The following is a 22,348-nucleotide window of genomic DNA, read 5'->3' as shown; positions in this document are numbered from 1 at the left end:
AAATAGTAATTACACACACACACACAGGTACACTGGCGACACACTTTATTAAAGTGCGGCCAGTTCCGCAAGCCGGGAGATTTCCCGGCTTGCTAGTGGCATCCCCTCGGCGTGCCGCGCATCACCGATGCGCGGTCACGCGTCATCGGGTGCCTGCGCCCCCTGCACGCGCGTCCAGGGCTCCCCGAGGGAGCCCTGGTGTCCCGCGATGTGGGGGACGGCGGCAGGGGGTTCCGGCGGACCCGGAGAGGAGAGGGGGAAGCCCCGATCGGCGGGCCTCTCCTCCGCTGCTTCGGCGCGCGCCCGGCACCCTCCGGCGCGCGCCAGGCTACTGCTGCGGCCGAGAACGGGCAAATGCTCGAATAAACTCGGCCGCAGCAGTATATAATAGCGCTTCAGTTAACAATAACATAGGAGCTGTACGCCACAGTATATCACCTCCACCACAATACACCAAGTTAGTGTCCCCAAAGTACATAGGGTGCTTGGCACCAATACCACTGATGTCCTTTCCTCCAATGTCAGGGCCCACCCAAAATTGTGGGAAATAGCGCTATCCCGTGAACTGTTGGTGCACTTGTTGAGGTTCCTGCCCAGGTGCTCCAGCACCCGGGTACTGCCGAATAGCAAACGGGCATCAGCTGAACCAGCGATGTCGTCGTCCACGAAGGCGTCCGCCTCTGCGTGGGGTGAACTCCTGTTGGAGGGTCTCACCTTTTATAGTCTCTGATAATACAGTGGTGGTGTGGTCCCAGAACGCAGGCCGCAATTCACTGTGTGGCGTTCTGCTTCTGATGCCTATCACTGACAATCTACTCTTAAATTGTCCCTATATAAGGGCCTCTCCCTGTAGTAGCCACAATCTACACATGAGTGGGGACTATCTGGGACCTAAAGGGCAATCTGGCCTAGTCTGGGAGTCACTGACACCCAGACCCTACCTATCCCTTCTGTGTCCTGGCTCCAACTAGCGCCTCATGCTCTATCTATCTATCTATCTATCTATCTATCTATCTATCTATCTATCTATCTATCTTTCTATCCCTTTCTCAACACTATTATTGCCCTTTGCCTAAAACATCCCATCTCTTTTCACCACAGTGTTACCTGATACATTTGAGAAGAGCCTTTGGATACATAGTAGAATTACCCATGCCACCAGTATAAAACAAACTAGTAACTACAAGGCCACTCTGTGGGGGCAACAAATAATTTGTAAACAAATTTACACTGTACAGCATGGGAGCGCAAACTTTTACTGCTGCACCCCCCTGTCTGGCCTGCTCCGGAGCTCGCGCCCCCTCCTACCTTGCAGCTGCGTCAAATGACGGTCCGGGGTCATGTGACATCAGGTCACTTGACCCGCGTGTCATTTGACACCTGTCACGTCTCATGACCCTGTGGCATCATTTGCGTCTGAATCCCAGAAAGTTTTATAGTTGCAGAGGCCTCACGCGATCCCCCGGCATGTAATTTAAATGCCTTGGGGAAGAATGCGGGACCTCTGCAACTGCCCGTGGCCCCTCCCCCCCTGAAAAATCTCCCGCCCATGGGGGACGCGCCTCCAGGTTGCGCACCCCTGCCATACAGAATGACTAGTACTCATGAACCTCAACCACAACAAACTTAAGCAGACACTTATACATATGTATTTCTATGTATATATTTATATAGAGCCCACAGTGTACTCAGCGTTTTTAAAAGAAAATACATCACAGAGAATTATAATACAATAAGTGCAGCAAATAAAATTAGACAGGAGGAAAGGAAATCTCTGCTCCAGGAGCTTACAATCCTACATTTATTCAAACGGTTCTAACGTAATACTTGTAAAATAGAGCACTTTTCAAACTATCATTTTTTTGATAAATGAATCTGTTTAATACTATTTTTGTGGAATATTTCTTAAAAGTAAAGTTTTAAGGGATCTATAGATTCAACTGTGATAAAAACATATGCTCAGAGAGATTTCTTCAGTGGAGTGTATTCGTATTAGGATTTCTTACTTCTTTGATAAGACTTGTCTTCTATTAGATTTATATCCATGGTAGCACCCATTAGAATTAAATCCCAGTAGAACTTGGGTTTTTGTTAACGGTAGAGCGAGACACCATCCTTCTATGTAGAAGTGTGAAGATTATATTAACCAGTCACCAGATTACTTTAGGTTAGAGTTTGCAAGCAGTAGTTACTACAGACAGTGAAAGTGTAGTACTGTATATAGCAGAGGGGAATGGGTGGGCAAGCATTGGTGAAGGTAATACAGGAAGGCTTCCTAGAGGAATGATCATTTTAACTGAGCCACACTTCACAGCAGTACATTTGTTGTGAACAAAAAGAACAAAATAAAAGACAATGAATTAACAAATAATGTGCTAAGCCATTAAACCTAGTACAATCCTTAGGGGATATGTATAACGTGTTCAGAACAAATTTCAGAATCAATGGGTCACAATAGTATTGTAATGTAATATTGGATATACTTGACGACAAATTATTATACTTCTAACATTTTGCAAGTGGTTATAACATCTGTACGATATATATTTATATTACCTTAGCTACCAATAAAATTAGAAGCAGCAGACGGTCCAGGGACCACTCTAAAGCCTTCCACAGGTCGGACTTGGCTCACAACCGCATGTTAAGAGCCCAGGGTTATAGGATGAGATAGAGAAAGGCAATATTTAAAGATGTACACTATGATCCAATTCTTCCTTTTTTTCTTTGTGTCAAACAAATCTGCCACGTCTGAGATGACTTGTTATTTCAAATACTACCAAGTATTGATCCATGGAATAGAAATGAGAAACGTCTCTGTCACCATATAAGGGGTCTATGTATAAGCCTAGAGAAAAGTTTTTTTTGACACACTGCTCTGTCTTTTGGAGCAGAGCTGCGGCATATGTAAGAACAATTTCTTATATCTGATGAAGAAGTTTAGCGTTACGCTTCTTAGGACAATCTATCATTTTAGGACGTTCAAATACAATAAATGCAAACATTATTTAAATTAATGTGTGTTCAGAGAAAGCAGGACACCAAAGGGAAATATCAGAGATGGTGCAGTAGGTGACTCCTATGATTAAAAAAAGAGTTAATTTTGTTGTCATGACAGCTTGTAATGACCTGTTTATTAATGAGAATATACCCACTCAATTGGTAAATAATTAAGTGCTAAGAATCCCTTGATCTTTCTATTTAGTTTGTATTCTGTCACTAAGAAACACAAATCCCCATTAATTATGTTTTAACTTAAACGTATATTTTAGCTTATACTTTGACATTTGTAAACACTTTGTTAGTGTCATATTATAAAATAGTGATTATTTATCTGTTGTCCATCCAACCTACATCTAATACATGCCTATAAGACATCAATTTAAATTGTCAGAAGTATCAGCCGGAAAAAAAAAAGGTTTGATATTGTATATTGCTCAACATGTTACCAACTAAGGATGTCTGCTGGAAATTGGCCTAAAGCAATCATATCATGCTAGTCTATCATTATTATAGCTGCTTTTGGCAACAGGATTCTCAACAGGGAACCTTCATCAACAATGAATAGGGCACATCATTATCTAATTGGTACATTCTTGAGACTCACCATGTGTGGTGAAATAAAGGAAGTGTTTTATGTTTTGCTCTTTTAACTCTTTCAGTGTTTAGTGAGCAAGATTTGTTAAGAATATAGTATCAGAAAATCACATTGGTTTCAATGGGAATGTTTTTCCTTAGTTACATTTTCCCCCCCCAGGAATCTACAGGTATAAGGAAGGTCATTTATCAATGTCTCCCTGTTGCTAAAAGTCGCACAAGACTACAGCACTAGATTTAACGAAGAAGAAAATCCATTTAGATTCAATGCAAATGGTTTGCCTTAAAAAAATGTGGTGCAGTCTGTTTGCTCCAGTTTTGCAGCCAGCAGAGAGATAAATAAAAAACAGGTGTTCTTTTATAGTACAGTCTCCCAGCTATACAATAGGGGCAAAACTTGTGCCAATATATGGCACAAGCAAATTCAGTTGATTTTAATGGGATTCTTTTCCTATGATACACCTGGAGCATTTTTTACTCCAATTTTGACACAATTTTTTAGCCAGGAGACTTTCATAAACAATCTCTATACTGTGTAGGGACCTGTGCACTAATATTAATTTTGAAAAATGTGTGACAAAATGTTTGTGCTAAAATGTATTTCAAACCTTCATGAAATGTATGTCGTATGTATGGTCTTTTTAGCTTTTGTATATTAGTTGTAATTTTATGCATTTCGGCTTGTTTCAATATGTATTAAAGTTGTTATAATTGTTGTTTAGCTATAGATTAGATTTTGTGGTTATTCTCCCAGTTGGTCTACTTATTTACCATCATATTATTGTTACCAGTTAATTAACTGGTACTTTTTGATTTATATTGGACAATGGAATGAGTGCAATCATTAGGGACTTTTAGTGACCTCTCTTGGCCACTTATGTGTTTTTGCGTAATAGTTTCCCTTTGCACCGTCTTTATTTACTCCTTGTGAGGTGAGCAAGGTGTTTCTTTGTGTTTCCAACAGATGATTTTATAGCAATTTCCATTTTTGTTGGAGCACAGAAATAGTCTCTTGTAGTACATAATATTGAGATGGAGACATTTCAGATTACTACATATTTAAATGAGATTTCTATTCGCCAATTGCATACCAAAAAGGTCACCTGTGACGCAATAGTACATGTTCGGAATTATAGCATACATAATATTATCAGTAAAAGTAATTAATAAGAAATACAATTAGAATGGTGTTTTCCTAAGAAATTAAACATATTCAAAACATTTCTTCTTATTAGATATTAAAAAAAGGCCAAAAAGAGCAACAGAGAGACGTTTCTCTTTTCATCATGCACTTTTATTTTACAGCATTTAAAAAATCTCTCTATGCTTCATACAGCTTCATACAGTTTAAGATTTACATCTTGAAAATCTATAAAATATTATTAAAATTCCTAAAAAGGTTGGTTGTTTACAATACAATTATTTAGATTAACATATAATATAAAACGCCTAATTAAAAAATGCCAATCTACTAGAACCTTATTACAGTCAATCATCTAGCTTACTTTTTATCCTTAACTAATATACACACACATATATATATATATATATATATATATATATATATATATATATATATATATATATATATATATATATATGTACATAAATCTTCTCTTTCAACTTCAGATTATCTCTTCTAAATTCAGATTGATTTTACCCAAATTAAATAATAAAATTGATAACAATTAATTTACCCCTAATCTTTACCATAACATAAATCTATACATATATAAGAGACTATCTTATTAATGAATTGCATGCATACATATATAAAAAATAACCATACAATATTAAATTATCCCATTCATAACATATTAAAAATAGGTTATCTATTACTTATAATGTTCATAAATTGATTATCAAGCATAGGTTAAAATCACATATCTATCTAAGGAAAGGGGTAAGCTCTATCATATCATTTAACCCACCGGGTATTTTGCTTTTTAGTGTACATCCAATACTGTTCTCTTTGAAGTAACTTTAATTCTCTATTACCCTTCCTAATATCCCTTTGTACAATCTCCAGGCCTCTAAAGCGTAAACCTTCTGTTACCCCATTATGATGCTCCAAAAAATGTAGTGCTAGATTATGTACTTTTTTTTACCTTGTTCTACATGGCGTTTGGCATTTTTAATACCATTAACATGTTCGCCAATTCGCACTTTTAGGGGCCGGATGGTCTTCCCCACATAACATTTTTTGCATGGGCAATTAATGACATAAACTATAAAATTTGTTTGACGTGATAAAATGTTTAATTTTATGTTGTAGCCCTGTCTGCTGATCTTCAAAGACCTTTTCGGGAGACATATATTGGCACATCACACATTTACCACACCTAAAATTGCCCATCGGTTTAGTTAAAAAATGGGTTTTCCTATCAACTGAAATCTTGGATCCCTTTAAAAAATTAGGTTTCCCTGATTTTCCTTTGCCCCCTGCCTTACCCCTGTGGCAGTGGGCGAAGGGGATGGTGACTTCTCCCGGTTGGCGCCGCCATCTGGGCCGGCGCCGTTGGGGTCCTGATGCTCGCGCATGCGAAGATAGCTGTGGTGGCCATGTTGTGGTTGGCGCAAGTTCGCGCAATGCGCAGAGGTTGGCAAGGGTAGCGGTGGCCATTACAAGTGTGCAGGAGCTCTGGGAGGTTGCGCAGGCGGAGTTAAGCATAGCGACGTCCATTACAGCTTCGCACAGGCGCAGTAGAGATCGCGCACGCGGTCCCCATAGGAAAGAGGTCCTGAGTGGACTACATCTCCCAGCAGCCTCTGGGGAATGCCCTATGATCCCTGTCACCTGCAGCCAGCCAGCCACTGAGACTTACAGATTCTCTGCAGAAGGGAATTGGTTACATTTTTGTGTGCAGAGTCAGGAAGCAGACTGTGTAGCACATGAGTCAGTGAGACTTAGGCTGCGTCCATAGAGGGCAGGAGCAGTGCTGAACAGCGGGTGCGATCGGGAGGCGGGGGGAGGTGGGCGGAGGCGGGGCAGTGACGTTGCTGGGCCAATCGCCCACAACGCACTGACGTCAATGTCATGGCGCCGACGTCACGGAGCCGTTACGTTGACGCTGCTTCGGGCTGATTGGATGTTTTCAGCCGACAGCGTGCTGAAAAACAGCTTGGCTGTCGGGTGAAAAATCCAACTCCTCAGCACGCCTGCGGACGCTCGCGTGAGCCCTCTCTAAAGACATTGAGGATGCCGGGGCTCAGAGCAGAGTGTCCGCACGGCTCAGCGCAGAGTGTCCGCACGGCTCAGCGCGGCTTGTCCTTCTATGGACGTGGCCTTAGGAGACAGAGGGGGAAAGAAGGGGGGCAGAGAGCTGCGAGCTTCTGCCTTAGGCCAGAAATCCCCAGGCTAGAGTTGAGGCCCTGACTTCCCACTGGTGAGGGTGGGTGGTCACAGGGACAGGCCCTAGTACAGGAATCTGTCACATTAGAGAGAGAGGACCGGGAGGAGGAAGGAGAAGGAGCTCTGCGTGTAGGGAGGCAAGTAGCCCCTACACTAGGCCCTATAACCCTGGCCCAGTTAGACCCTGAGTCACAGTCAGTGGAGTTGATGCAGGGACAGGCCTTAGGATAGCAAGCGAGAGAAGTGTTATACCCAGAGACTGTTGCGGTACTCTAACAGAGGTTTGGGCTCAGACCTCTGCAAGCACAGCAGCAGCCGACCGGGTGGGATTGCCCTGGAAGGTATCCCTGGAGTGTCTTCATTGTCGGATACTTTGTGAAGCCCGTTTGCAGGTCCGAGCGCAGGTAACATCCACAAGTGCACCAACTATAAAACCAGAACATAGTGGCTGCGCAGTCACACACACATACCGCACTTTGGGAGATGTGTTAGTTATAGTTTCTCCTATACAGATGGACACTCACTGTATGACATGCATGGTTATGGTTACTGTTAGTAAAGTCACTGTTATTTTATATGCTGTGTGCGTGGTATTATATTATTGTCCTGTGAGGAATAACTCCCGCTCTGCTGGGAGCCATCACAGGTGGAGGCGCTGCACCCTATAGTATTGTTCAGGAGGATACACCCCAGGCTCTCATTGGCGGAGGCTCAGGCCTCCTGTGAGCCTAACAGATAAAGCACCACACTGGGTAATACATATAGCTCCCCTCACATGCACACTATCTGCGATTGGGTGGGGGAATATGGGTTACAACTACATATACATCCTTATAAGGTTTGTACTTATTACAGGCCTAACAAAACAATACAATACAGTAAATCCTACCTAACAATACATTATATATATACACAGATATATACAGATTTACAAGTGCACAAGAATTATGATCATAATTACCTTCTGAGCTCTGCTTCTCTTTCCTCTCTCCTGTACTTCTCTTTCTCCTTCTCTCCTAACTAACTGACAATCTTTCCTAGTTTATATGTGTTTTCTAAACCCATAGCTCAACATGTAGGAGGTTTTGATTGGTTGAAGAAGTATGTTCAAAACTAAGTAACTAACGAAGATGGTGGGAAAAACCTAGAAATACCAGATTTATCAATACATTTTGGACAGGTCAACATACTGAGGGGAAATAAACAGCTGCTCATGCGTGGGAATCTAGATATTAATTCAGGAACCACAGTATTGTTTGTTGAAGTCCCTGATAATCAACAAGAGATGTTTGGACAGGTTGTGGAGTAAAGAAGCCATTTCTTGTCAATATCTCTCTCCTGGAATGTTTTTACAGGTGAAGAGAGAATCTATTTTAAAAAGACAGTTTATGTATCTAGTAATAAAAGCATTCCTGTAAGCAATTCTCTTGGGTAACATTAGCAAAACTTCTCCCCACAAGTCGATGGAAATTACCACTGGCATCAGCTCCTAAAATATCAGGTTTTTAATAAGGGGGAATCCTGCCACGCACCGGCCATTTGCTCTGGTCTTTTCCCCCTATAACGCTACCCATGATTACAAAACCATGCAGCCAGTTGCCAAATGTTTGTTTTTTTTGTTTTGTTTTAATCCTCTCAGGTGTCATTTTGTTCTTCATCAACCTCCCGTTGTCATTTTCTAAGCAATTATCTTTCCATAATGTTTCATGGGGACCGTTCCAGTATTTTATCTCTGACTAGTAATTTGAAGGGAGTGAGACACAGTGGACCAATGCATAATTTGCTATATTGTCTCACGGACATCTGCAATCACTATCTGAAATATTGAACAAACAAAAAAAAGTTTAGTTTGAATAATTATGAATATGTTGCCTTTTATGCAGCTTCTGTTGGTTAAAGGTATTGCCTAAGGGTATTGGCTTATAGATTAACATTGCTCCAGACCAACAGGTCCTTGTGGCAGCAATTGAGAAGAAATTAAATTGATTAGAATCACTAGAATAATCCACTGCCAGTGTTATAATATAACTGTGGTAAAACATTTTTACTAGCAGTGGTGCCTATTTGTCAGCTACTGTAACTCCAGACTGTCAGGGCATTCTAGTGTTAGATGACAGATAAGAACTGCTGATTGTGTCTGACCTACATTATCTTTAAACATTCCAAGATTTGTAGCCCAGACATTAATCATTTTCTAGACCCACAAACAGGACTGGAAACAGCACAATTTGTCTTTAAAATGTGCAGGGAGCTGAAAATCATGGTGACATTAAGGAAGAAACGTTCTTTCTTTTGTTAGGCCCAACACTCAAAAGAAATGTCATGGGTATGATTGGTGTTAAATTAGCTGTCCTCCAAAACCGTCCCCCACCATGTTTTTATCTTTTTACATGGATGGAAAGCATGTGGTCCATTGAGCTAAAATGCATTAATTTAATCTTCAGGGACTGCCTGGATTCTGAAATACTTACCAGATGAAAGGTCCATATGGGACCTGAAACGTTGTTTCTCCTCTGTTCTTGGTTGTCACATTAAATGGAGAATTGCTTTACGAACTTGTGAGTAGAGATGTACTTTGTACCTCTGTCCTAGAGGAGACCTGCAATTTGAAGATGTTGTTGGTCTATGTTGTGTTGGCTGCACAAGCAGGATTCTCCTTGCCTGAAACTATTTCCCTGCAATTTGGAACTGTGCATAAATATGTACTGCATTTGCACATTTAAAAGGCTGCAATTCAGAGCTAAGATTCAATTTGACACTTAGAAAGAACCTGTTACTCAGAAATATGACATTTATAAATAATTTGAACAAATATTTAAGTGTGCAAGATGTTTTTATGATATAAAGAAAAAAGTTCACTGCAAGTGTCAATTTCTACATTACTATTTCCTTTTTTGCTATTTTGTAGACATTCATGTTAACATTTCTTTCTTATATATCAGGGGTGTGCAAACTTCTCGAGCTGCGCCCCCCTGCCCGGGAGCCGCTGCATTGGCGCCCACCCACCCCCTCTCCAATGACTTAGCGTCAAATGATGTCGCGGGCCATGTGACATCACGTTACTTGACCCAGCCGCGATATTTGATGCGTTTTTGCCATGGCGACGCGTGACGTTATTTGATGCCGCGTTGACATGGCGACGCGTCGCGGAAGACCTGGCAGAGAGCAGGTAAGTGAGTTACAGAGGCCTCACGCCTCCCCCGGTATTTCATTTAAATGCTGTGGGGAACAGCGCAGGGCCTCTGTAACCGCCCCCGCCCACCTAGAAATTCTCCCGCCCCCCTGAAGTCCCTACCCAAAGAGTTTAAGTTATATAGTAAGAGTGTTGGCTAACATTCCTGAATCTCAAGAAGATAAAAGATAAAAAAAGACTGCTGGTAATTGACCAAATCCAAATGGCCGGCAGATGTTCATTCTGACTTCTATACGGAGGGATTGTGATCACTTCAGTGTCAAACTGAAGATGGGGAGTGGGACTTTTGAATTTATCTGGTCTGATTAGTTTAATTTTTTTAATCTGTTCTTAAAACCACCCGCGGTTACCTTGCTAATTTTACTAAAGTCTGAAAGGTGTAAATGTTGAATTATTTTAGCAGAGGATCCGTTTTCAGCTATAGTGAGTTTATGGTACAAATAATTCCCTCTTCATCAGGCCAGTAAAAGCAATGTAATGACCCATGAAGAATGAAATTGTAGTTGTACTGCAATCCCAACATACAGTAATTACCTCATATCAGTTTATTACACAATTTCTATGTGAAATAGCAAATAAAAATACCACATGTGAGTACATTCACATGTCTCAGACAGGGCTCCAATCCTGTTTTTCCCCATTATCTCTTAGAATACAATTCTTCCACCGCAACTAGGGATTTGGGGTAAATAGGGAGCAGTTGTCCCAAGTGGTAGATAAGAAGATAATAAAAAAGATCTTCAGTTTCATTTTTTTTCAAATTTGCAACTAAACTGAGCTACAATACTCTTTGATTACAGAAAATAAGGTAAACTGCATATGTATAAATACGATGTTAAACACATACAGATGCAGCGGCCGTTATCCGACCATTTCTCAAATTGGTTTTCGAGATCTCCTCGAAATCCTTTCAACATTTGCCGCGACAGACTAATGGCCCATCAGATTAACACAGCAGGGGTCCCTGCTGTGTATATCCTACCGGTGTCTACCTGTCTGTAAGAGACGCGCAGTAAGAGGCTGATTCAATCACTCTACCTGCACACCTCTAACAGGCGATTGCGGGTGTTTTATTTAATTTTAAACACGGCCGTATTGTAGCAGAGGGTCTCCGGAGCTGAACCACATTGATTTCAGGTCCGGGGACGCCCTACTTCCCGAGTTACAGGCCCCCTTATTGTGTGCCGGGTCCTCACCATGTTAAAATCCTGTGGGTCACGTGACCGTGGAATTTTAACATTGCAGGAGATACCGGCACCCTATAACGGGGCCTGTAATTTCAGAAGTAGGGGTCCCCGAGGCTGAAATCAACTTTGTTCAGCTCAGAAGACACCCTGCTCACGCACACTAGTATCAAACACCATCCCCCAAAAGAAAAAAATCATTGACAACTGTCTAATTAAAGTGGAAGTGTTGTGTAATGTTATAAAAGAGTTGGTACATCAATCGAATTCTGTGTTCCCAGATTATATGATATATACACTGTAGCAGTATCACCAACATAGTTTTTATGTGTGCCATAACTTAGACTCTAGCATTACTTGAGGCTCCTCTCTGCCAAAAGTGTTAACATACTGTAGCATAACATGAGGTATTTTGTCCAATCCATATAAGTACTGTACTTTCTTTTAAAAATGTATTTAGTGTTTAATTTCCAAATAAACAAAATTAGATATTTGTTTTGTGTATGAATAGTTATATTTGTTTAAGGAAGCCAATTAGATTGTTACATTGTTGTTTTTCTGTTGACTACAAGGTAATTGGGTATCAAAATTAGAGTTGGAGTCAGATTTGGGTTTAAGACCAACCAGGCATCCCCTTTAATTTTAGCTTATATGAAGATGTTTCCCTTCTTTTAAAAACATTTGAAGTGTGCACTTACACATTGATACACTAATATTTGAACTGAAATATATATATATATATGTGTATTTCAGATAAGGAGACAAGGTGGAATCCAATTACTGGTAGACCTACTGGATCATCGAATGACAGAAGTTCATCGTAGTGCCTGTGGTGCTCTGAGGAACTTAGTTTATGGCAAAGCCAATGATGACAACAAGATTGCCCTAAAAAACTGTGGTGGTATTCCAGCATTAGTACGACTACTTCGCAAGACTACAGATCTGGAAATAAGAGAACTTGTAACAGGTTTGATTTTGATTTTCTATCAGATAATTTACTGTATTTGACTCCTGTTATTCTGTCAAGCTTTACATTTCATGTGTTAATAAGATAAGGTATGAAAGGTTCCCTTTTTGACAACTGTACTTCAGTAAAGGGTTGCATTTAGGATTTTCTTATGAAGACTCTTGTGCACAAATGAAAGCTGTTCTGAAAAAAAGACTAATGTTTGTTTTGAAATGAGGAAAATCAAAAGAAATGCTACTTTTGTCATAAATTCCAGAGCACAAGAAAGTTTGCATTAGGGAGGCATGCAAAATTATAATGTTACTTGTATTGTCTTAACAAAGCAGATTTCCATAATGGAAAATGACTAGAGTGCATGCACACCACAATTATTGAATCATCCAGTTATACTGTATATTCAATAGGGATATTGAAATATTTTTGAAATGTTCAGCTTTCAAAATTATTTTGAACAGGGGCATTGTTTTATTCTGGCCTTCTACATTGAAATATGTATAGTTATAATGAAACATTTCTTTTTTTTATCTTTCTGCAGTTTATTATGTTTTCTCTTCCCATCTTTTGGCCATCTGGCAGTTTTTCTCTTTTCACTGTCAATCATTATTGGTTATTACTCTGTGGAACTATAATTACTTGCTATGAAATGTCTACATGATAAGAATGATACTAAGGCCCAGATACATCAAGCTCCATTAAAATGGAGTTAATATTGCACCCGGTAAAAAAAAGAAATACAGCATTTTATTAACTCAATTTTATGATAGAAGTAATCATGATTGCGGTAATAATTGACCAATTTCAATATTTTACCTATATTTGCGATGCAGGAAATAACATGACCGTTATTTCTACCATAAGCTTCTGTAATATCTCCAACAACCCTAACCACCTTCTTTCCTCTAGACTAATAGCCAATAGCCAAATGTGGATAATAGGGATTTTGACCACCCCCCCCCCAAAAAAAAAAAACTATGTATTCATTTTTTTAAACGCTACATAAAAAATGAATTGCAAACATAAGGCCATTGATTGTCACTGTGGCTACCTAGGCCCTTTCACTGGGAACCTACTGTTCAATAATTGCCTAGATAACCACACTGGCAATCAATGGTGACCTGTAATATAAATTTACTTACCCAAGTTAGATGAAGGCCATCTTTATGGTTAAAGCCTCCTGGAACTAATCCAATAAAGGCACGATCCCCAACTATAAAAAGAAAATGTAAAAAAAAATACAAAGTCCAACAGTCACCATAAAAAACCCAGCCAAAATAATAAAAAAACAAACAATCCAAAGCCCTATGGCTACCATAAAATCAAAATACCCCAAACCATAACAAACAATCAAAAGCTCTGTGGCTACTATAAAAAACCCTACCCAAAATCAGAAACAATTAATCCAGGTCTGACGACAATTTTTTTTGTTTATAACATTGGATTCTCAATTTGCCACAAAGCCCTCGATCCTCTGTTGTTGAAGAGTCTTCTTTTATAACTATGTCACTTATTTTATATTCTTCTTCTCTTCTTTAAAGATGTCTTCTTTCTTCTCCTTTAGTCTTCAGCCTCCAGATGTGGCTTTTTCAGTAGCTTCCGGTGTGGGAGGGCCCATGCCTTATGTAGGCCTTGGCCGTCGCAGAAAATCTTTAACTGGGTCACATGGTACAAATTGATGTACTATGTTTCCTGCACTTTCAGATACCTTCACTGATGACATCTAAATGTCAATTTGTACCATGTGACCACATGACAGATTTTCTGCGAAGACCCAGGTCTATATAAGGCCTGGGCCCTCTCAAAAGACAAAAAGTTACTGAAGAGGTCACATTAAGTGACTGAAGACTACATAAGAAGAAAGAAGATATCTTTAAAGAAAAGATAGACGAGAAATACTTACAAAAGACGCTTCAATCAACAGAGGATTGAGAGCTTTGTTGTAAATTGAGGAAATAACATCATAGCTCCAAGATTGTACTGGATTACAAATAGGCCATTGGGCCTGTATTATTTTTTTTCTGGTTTTAGATGGGGTTTATTATGGTTGTCATCAGGCTTTGGGTTGTTTTTTAATGTTGTGGATTTTTTTAATGCTAGCCATCACATTTTGGGTTGTTTTGCATGGTGGGCATCAGGCTTTGGATAAATATATATATATATTTTGATGGTTGGGCATTGATTCTATATTGGATTGGTTCCAGGTGACTTCAACCATGAAGATGAGGATGGGCTTCATCCCGGCTGGAGTAAGTAAGCCAATGTGTATTACAGGTCACCATTGATAGCCACATTGGCAATCTATACCCCCATTGAGAGGATATAGGTAGCCACATTGACAATAAATGGATTTATGGTTACATTGTGTTTTTTTAAGTATGTTCTTCTTTAACTATATTTTTTATGTGGGTTTTTTCATTACATTTTTTTTTGGTTTGTGAATGGCCAAAAGCCCTGTTAGACACATTTGGGATGGGTGGTTAGGCCTCCCAGGGGAGAGGGGGGTGGGTGGGTGGGTGTAGGGGTTAGTCCCTTGACTTCCTTAGCGGCCAGTAAAGTCTTGCATGGTGATACTTTACTAGTAACTAAGGTAGTCAAAGGGGGTAGGTAGTGTAGTTTAATATTGGTTAGTAAGTTTGTATTTGTATTGTATGTCTTTATTTATATAGCGCCATTAATGTACATTGCGCTTCATAGTAGTAATACATGTGGTAATCAAATAAATAACAGATAATATAAATAACAGATCATGGGAAATCATGTATTGCAGGTCACCATTGAATGTCAATGTGGCTTTCTAGGTTTGCATTGAGAGAGCCTAGTTAACCACAGTGACAATCAGTGGCTTCATGTTTACAATGTATTTTTTTACATTTGGAATGGCCAAAAGCCCTATTAGACTCATTTGGCAAATGAGGATATTGCCATTAATCTAGAATTTTAGGGGGAGTTAGGATTGTTGGCGGGGGGGGGGGGGTCTAGAGGGGTGAGTAATGGAGGTAGTTGCTCTGAGGTGGGTAGTTAGGCCTCCTGTGGTAGGTGGTAGGGGTGGTAGGGGTAAACCCCTTTATTAACCTTAGCGGTTTGTAAAGCATGGCACCGCAATGCTTTATTAGCCATTAACGTAGTGAAGAGGTCAAGGCAGTGTCGTTTAATGCCGTGATTTGTTCGAATAACGGCCGCTGCATCTGTAAGCAAGATAGGCAATCCCAGCCTGGAGTAGGTGATAAAAAATGCGGTATTTCTGCCATTAATCAAGTTCTGATAAATATCGTAATGTGATGTATGGCATGATAATGTAAAAAAAAAAACGGCACTATGACTTTAACAAATGTGATATTTTTTATGGAATTGATAAAAAATGAGTTATTTTTGATAAATTCCAGTTATTTTTAGCGGTGGATCATCGTTGAAAAATAACCCTTTTTTTGCGGCCGATAACATCACATTTGTGGCTTGCCATAGGTTGATGTATCAGGGCCTAAGTATTACACCAGAGTTGCAACTAAAGCCCTACTGTGGATTAAAGAGTTAAAGGATAATTTATCTAGTAATATTATCACATCAAGCAGGAGCCCTGCGGCTTGCAATAACAAGTATCTAATCAGTTCACATGTGAATTGCATTATCATTAACTTTGTGCATGTTGATGTATCAGATATTGTGATAAACCACACTCCGGTGCAAAGCCACTTTTAATGGATTATAGTGATATACATTGGCGGTTTGAGAATAGAAACATCTGTTTACAATTGCTCGCGATATACATATTGCTTTTTGATCTGTAAAAGCAGTTTTGTAGGATTTGATAAAGGGACAGATTGAATTGAACCTAATACAGAGTAGCTGTGTTTAATAACTATTCAAAATGCAGTCTCAAAATATTTAGAGAGATTTTTTTGTCTTTGAATTTTGCCTGCTTGTGAAATGTTTCACTATGTTTTAAAGGGCTCAAAAATCGCACATTGCCACCAATAATATGCAGTTTCAGCAAGATAATTAAAGCAAAACCATGAAATATGGCTTTTGCAAGAGAGAGAGCAAGATGGAGTTGTAGATAAGAAGGGAACCCGTCACACCTTAACAGCCACACATTTACAGACACTAAATTGCCACATGTAACTATTAAAAATAAGTAATGTTCTCACAAAAATGTTTTTAATACAGGATTCTAGAACCTTACACAGAGAATCCTACAGTATACACATACAGACACACATCATCATACTTATACAGTTGCACGTAATGATATATATATATATATATATATATATATATATATATATATATATGTATATATATATATATATGTATATATATATATATATGCGGGGTTGCAGACCTGTCTCAGACATGCAAATGAGCATACAGTAATATTTCCATTTGCTATATGCTTTGCTGTGGAGGATTTTTGTCACATCTTTTACCCACCATAACTTAACTAAGTATGGTAAACCCTATCCCTTGCTTTGTTTTTGCATAGCCAGTATAACCAACCCCACACTGAAGAGACCCATTAAGGTCGAAACAGTCCGTCTGTAGGTGGGTTTACTGGTTATGCATCTTAACCCTGGCTGTGCTCAAAGCTGTGACCATGCAGCAAGCTTAAGCCTATAGGGGAACCATGTTGAATGGATTTGAAGCAAAAGGTGGCACTACTGGTATGTGCTCATTTGCATGTCATTTCCCAGAATCCCTTGATGCAGTGGAAGTGCTGTGTGCTGGGTGATAATTTATTTATTTATTTATAAAATATTTTACCAGGAAGTAGTACATTGAGAGTTACCTCTCGTTTTCAAGTATGTCCTGGGCACAGAGTTAAGACAAATAATACATGGTTACAAATATACAAATACAGTTACATAAATGAACAGGGTATACATTATATACAAGACATTGCATGCACAGTTAAAGAAAATATATATTATGGGCGAATGAAACAGTTAGAGACCAGATTAAAATGTGAGACAGCCTTAGATTTGAAAGAACTTAAACTGGTGGTATATAAAGGGGATGGACATTCTAATTTACGAGGAGAGGCTAGCTAAATTAGATTTATTTACATTACAAAAGAGGCGTCTAAGAGGGGATATGATAACTATATACAAATATATTCAGGGACAATACAAGGAGCAATGGTGAAAGGCGGGGTTGCAGACCTGTCTAAGACACGCAAATGAGCATACAGTAATGTTTCCATTTGAGATATATATATATATATATATATATATATATATATATATACATATATATTCAGACACAAAGCTGCTATACACAATTATACAGTACTGTAATATATGAAGAAAAATCTAATTTACAGACATTTTATATCAAAATGGATGTATTTGAAAGAGAAAAGAGAGGCTTGCTATTATCTCTCTCCCTCTCTCTCTCTCTCTCTCTCTCTCTCTCTCTCTCTCTCTCTCTCTCTCTCTCTCTCTCTCAACTCGTAAAAAAAAAAAAATCGTGTCTCACAAACAGTCACTGTATAAATAAAAAATCCACATGGGGACTAATTTACTAGTAAAGGTTAGATGCTAGTGATAATGCATCCAAAGTAAAGTAATACAAATAATAACCCGCTCTGCCTATGATAAACACATATATTGTTACTTCATAGCATAGAAATACAACTCATGAAAAGACAAAGGACCAATGTTTAGTCCCCTACAAGGGCTATTATATATCATAAAGAGACCTCTTTTTAAATTAAAACTACATGCAACTGTTCTTTTTTGTGGGTATATTTTTGAATGTGTATACATGTATACTCAGTCTTTCTCTTTGTTTTAACATCTCCAGCATGAGGTAGGTGAAAAATATCTGTGAGATTTTTCCCTGTGAAATCCACACCTTCTTGAATACCATGGGAATACTTATTTAGCGAGATTTCTTTATTTGCCTACAGAATTTGCATATTGGAATTGCACAAACTGAACCAAATCACTTGCAATTATTTTCTATAATGAATTACAGTGTGATGTGTTTCTGAGCAATTTTGTCTGTTTTTTACTCGGAAACCGTATTCACGTGGTTTAAAAAAAAATGACTTTTCTCCTACCCAAGATCTGAAGTCTTTCTATGAAAGACACGGTCAAGGAGAGCTCCATCTACAGTTGAAGAAAGAGACTACTACATTTTTGTTAATGATTTCTGTAAGGTTGCATTTGAAAAACCAAAGACTTCTTTTTTTTTATATACTAAGTTGATATTACAATGTGGCAACATTTTGGTGAAAAGTATTTTGGTGCCAGAAATATTATACTGTAGGAAAGTAGTCACAATTTGTCATCCGTTCACATTATTATTTACTCGTTCATTATTTCATCAGATTCTCTCTCAAAAAAATGCTCTTGTTGAGCCTGGAGCTTTGACTCTAATTCGCACATAACCTCTGCTAATAGAAGGCAAGAGCTAATGACTAGTTAGGAAGGCAACAGATGGCAAATATTTATCTCTCCAAAAATAGATTTACCTTCTACTAACCATAATATCATATCTCTGTAGCATGGGCAGTTAGCAGGTGAGCTACATATTAGATTGCCAATAGATAAGAGAAACATTAAAAATTGTTGAATAGATGCATATATTTTATTTTACTATGTAACTGATTCATTAGAATCTCAGTGCTGTGTGTATTAAGTGTATCCAAAATGTAGAAATGCCATGAAACCTTGAAAAATATTCTGTACTCTGTTCTCTAGCTGTCTTTTCTGACCTTCTTAAAATGTAAATAACGTAGGTACAAAAAGTGAGGAATATAATATATGACACATTTCCACTATCTACGTATTTATCAGTCTCCTGGTTGCAATTCTCATGTGAAAGGATGTAAACAAATTGTACTACTTTTAGGATATTTAAAAAATCCATTCCTTCTAACTACTGTACATCCTTTTTGTTCTGATTTCAATAAAGATTTGTACCTGGGAGAGGTTGACAAATAGACTCTAAACCAAGAGTGGCTAACTCCAGTCATCAAGGGCCACCAACAGGTCAAGTTTTAAGGATATCCCAGCTTCAGCACAGGTGGCTCAATCAGTGGCTCAGTCACTGACCTGTGTACAAGCAGGGATATCCTTAAAGGAGCAATCCAAGGAAGCATTTAAAAAAAAAATATATAACATTTATATACAGAGCTGAACCCTATTCATTTCAGCTCCAGGGACCCCCTACTTACGGCTATACTTACCTCCAGAGTAGGTACAGGTAGCCTCTCTGGCTGACCAAGCAAAGCTTTGAAGCTTAAAGCTCCTGCATCACATGCACCAATCGGAAGCCACACTGATGATGTCATGGCTTCCTATTGGCCCAAAGGGACCGAGATCTTTAAACAGATTACATATTAGGAACTCTGATAGCCGAGAAGACTTACTACCGGTACCGAATTTGTTGGAGTCAAGTATCTCTGGAAGCAGGGGGTCCAGAGAAATGAACTGGTTTCACCTCCGAAGATCCCCTGCTTTAATCATTATATATTATATATATATATTTATATATATATATATATATATATATATATATTAGCACACACAAACCCAGCAAGCTCATACGCCCACACCCACCTAATCTTGACTATATATATTGTCACATAAGAGTGCCACTGGGCTGTGGAAAGCGAATATAACAAACAACAGGGGGTGCCCAGTGCTACATCCAAATGACAAAACATACATGGTAATAATTTCAAGAAATAATGCTTCAGTACTAATAATAATGCTAATACTAATAATAATAATAAAATATGTTTTTTTAGTTAGATCTTTTGGCCAAAGCATCATAAGCCTGCACACCAAATCGTCAAGGTAAACTAAATTAATTTGCTAATTCATTTCTGACTGGAATCAGTTGCATGGAGGTTTTGGCACCTCCCCCAGGGCTCACGTCACTTCCCCCTTTTTAATGGTGGATCTTCTCATCTTGCTGCAGGTAAGGAATCTATTATGGTTCTTCCCCCTCATACAGAGGTATAGGGAACAGAATGCAGTGTAGTGTAGGACTTGCACTTATTATGGTTTACCTTGACGATTTGGTGTGCAGGCTTATGATGCTTTGGCCAAAAAATCTAACTAAAAAAACATATTTTATTATTATTAGTATTAGCATTATTATTAGTACTGAAGCATTATTTCTTGTAATTATTACCATGTGTGTTTTGTCATTTGGATGTAGCACTGGGCACCCTCTGTTATATATATATATCATACAGCTGCACATCCAGGAATATAGTGTATATGATTCAGTGCAACAAATGTGACCAAGGTTGCTACATTGGGGAAACCAGCCAAAAACTACAAGGCAGAATGAATATGCACAGACACTCCATACTCCATCACGAAGAAGGAAGATACTGCTCACCTGTGGGACATCATTTCTCACAACCAGATCATTCCACAAATGATTTAAAAATCAAAATCCTCAATGGAATGTTTAAACACACCCAAGAACGGAAAACATTTGAACTCAGAATGATAAGACTCTTTGACACCAAAACCAAAGGACTTAATGCGGACATGGGTTTTCTCACACCCTACTGTATCAAAATTGTTTGTAATTATCCTGCTTGCCTCTATTCTTATCCACACTTTCTCTTTTCCCCCCAGCATCCCTCCCCCTCCCCACCTTTCCTTGTCACACTCCCCTGGCTTCAAGCACTTTTAACACCCTACCTTATCTACAGTACATATCTTTTTTTTTTGTTTTTTTTCTCTCTACACTGTTTTAGCCATGAGGTTTGTCAAAATCCTTTCCAGGTTTTTACATTCCGGTTCGGGATTTTGCTCTTGCTCCCCCTCTGTGGCAGGATCGTCCATTTTTGCTCCTGGCAACTTCCTTTAAAAGAACCAGAGGAGCGCAGCTTGCAGCCATGTAAAAATAAAAAGACATCACATAGTATAGAAATGTCATAAAGTGAATATAATAATAGTGCAGGGCTCACAAATGGCTACTCACATAAAAGCAGCAAAAAGGAGCAGTCATCCAACTTTAAGGGGTGGATGTTCCCTATGGTTTATGGAGCAACTACCAACAAAGTATTATACATACATTACAGATAAATATGACTTTGAATTATAAATATTGCATGCATACTTTGTGGAAAAGGTGTATGCGACATAATTATGCAACCTAAGACATGTTTTATTTGTTTATTGCTTGAATATTTGTTTTTGTTTCTAAAGCTTATTGTAGTTGCAAATCATTTTAATATTGAATTTTTAAAGCACTTTACTCAGTAGCTAAACATATACTACATACACAGCATAATAGCTAGGTTCTTGAAAATAAACACTGTTTTAAGTTTAGGAAGAAGTAATGGAGTATGAGAAAGCAGGCAAGCAAGAAAGATATGAGGATGAGATATCCAAATTGAGGTAGTGTGTGTTAAAAATTATTTAAATAAAAGACACAAGAATGTATGAATGCATGTTACATTGGGAGTTATTCATTAAACTGCAATAGTGCAGATTGGGGCACAATCGCATGGAATGATAATCGCCCACAAATGGAACTTTCAGAGTTTAATGAATAAACGCTGTTGACTTTGAATAAAGAAGAATAAAGAATACAATTTCATGCCTATCCTACATCGCCTAATGCTTACACCTGTGGTAAGATATTGAGGTAAAATTGCTCGGTTGTCAAGTAGTAAGCATTTTGCCAAGCCACACAACTGTGTCCAAGACCTAGCAGACATCCATTTATTGTTCCAATGTATTCTAACTATACACTGGGATACTCAGGAGACCGCTTATTTAAAACCTATACCACTATATTGTGTCTGTCTATAAGGGGGAAAAGATTGCCTAACATGAGGATATCACAGGTTCACATGTATTAACTGTACTGATGGTACTACAGTAGGTTTATAGCACTATCATCCCTTAGTGAGGCAACACAGCATACCTGATATCAGCAGGCACAGACTGTGAATAACTGAGCACTGCCTTAGGATCATCAGCCCAATTGAAATCATAGGTCATACCTGAACAATACTCCGCTGGGTGCTGTTACCAACAGTTCTAATGTTTAATTCTTAGTGGTCAATACCACAGTGGACTATA

The 22,348-nt window shown here is 38.7% G+C and overlaps 1 protein-coding gene across 20 annotated transcripts in view; it reads left to right on the top strand.

Annotated features, from left to right (window-relative positions):
- CTNND2 (catenin delta 2) overlaps positions 1-22,348 on the top strand; it is a 1,535,845-nt gene that overhangs the window by 1,199,756 nt on the left and 313,741 nt on the right. For 14 of the 20 annotated variants that reach the window (XM_075586233.1, XM_075586237.1, XM_075586242.1 and 11 more), the window contains 2 exons: positions 12,080-12,293; positions 14,492-14,536. In XM_075586233.1, the coding sequence (XP_075442348.1) occupies positions 12,080-12,293; positions 14,492-14,536 (259 nt within the window). The remainder of the gene's footprint in view (positions 1-12,079; positions 12,294-14,491; positions 14,537-22,348) is intronic. The other 6 variants (XM_075586244.1, XM_075586240.1, XM_075586234.1 and 3 more) reach the window with 1 other exon arrangement.

The sequence above is a fragment of the Ascaphus truei genome, chromosome 2, assembly GCF_040206685.1.
Source record: "Ascaphus truei isolate aAscTru1 chromosome 2, aAscTru1.hap1, whole genome shotgun sequence".
Lineage (NCBI taxonomy): Eukaryota > Metazoa > Chordata > Amphibia > Anura > Ascaphidae > Ascaphus > Ascaphus truei.
This window is presented reverse-complemented; position numbering and strand designations above follow the sequence as displayed.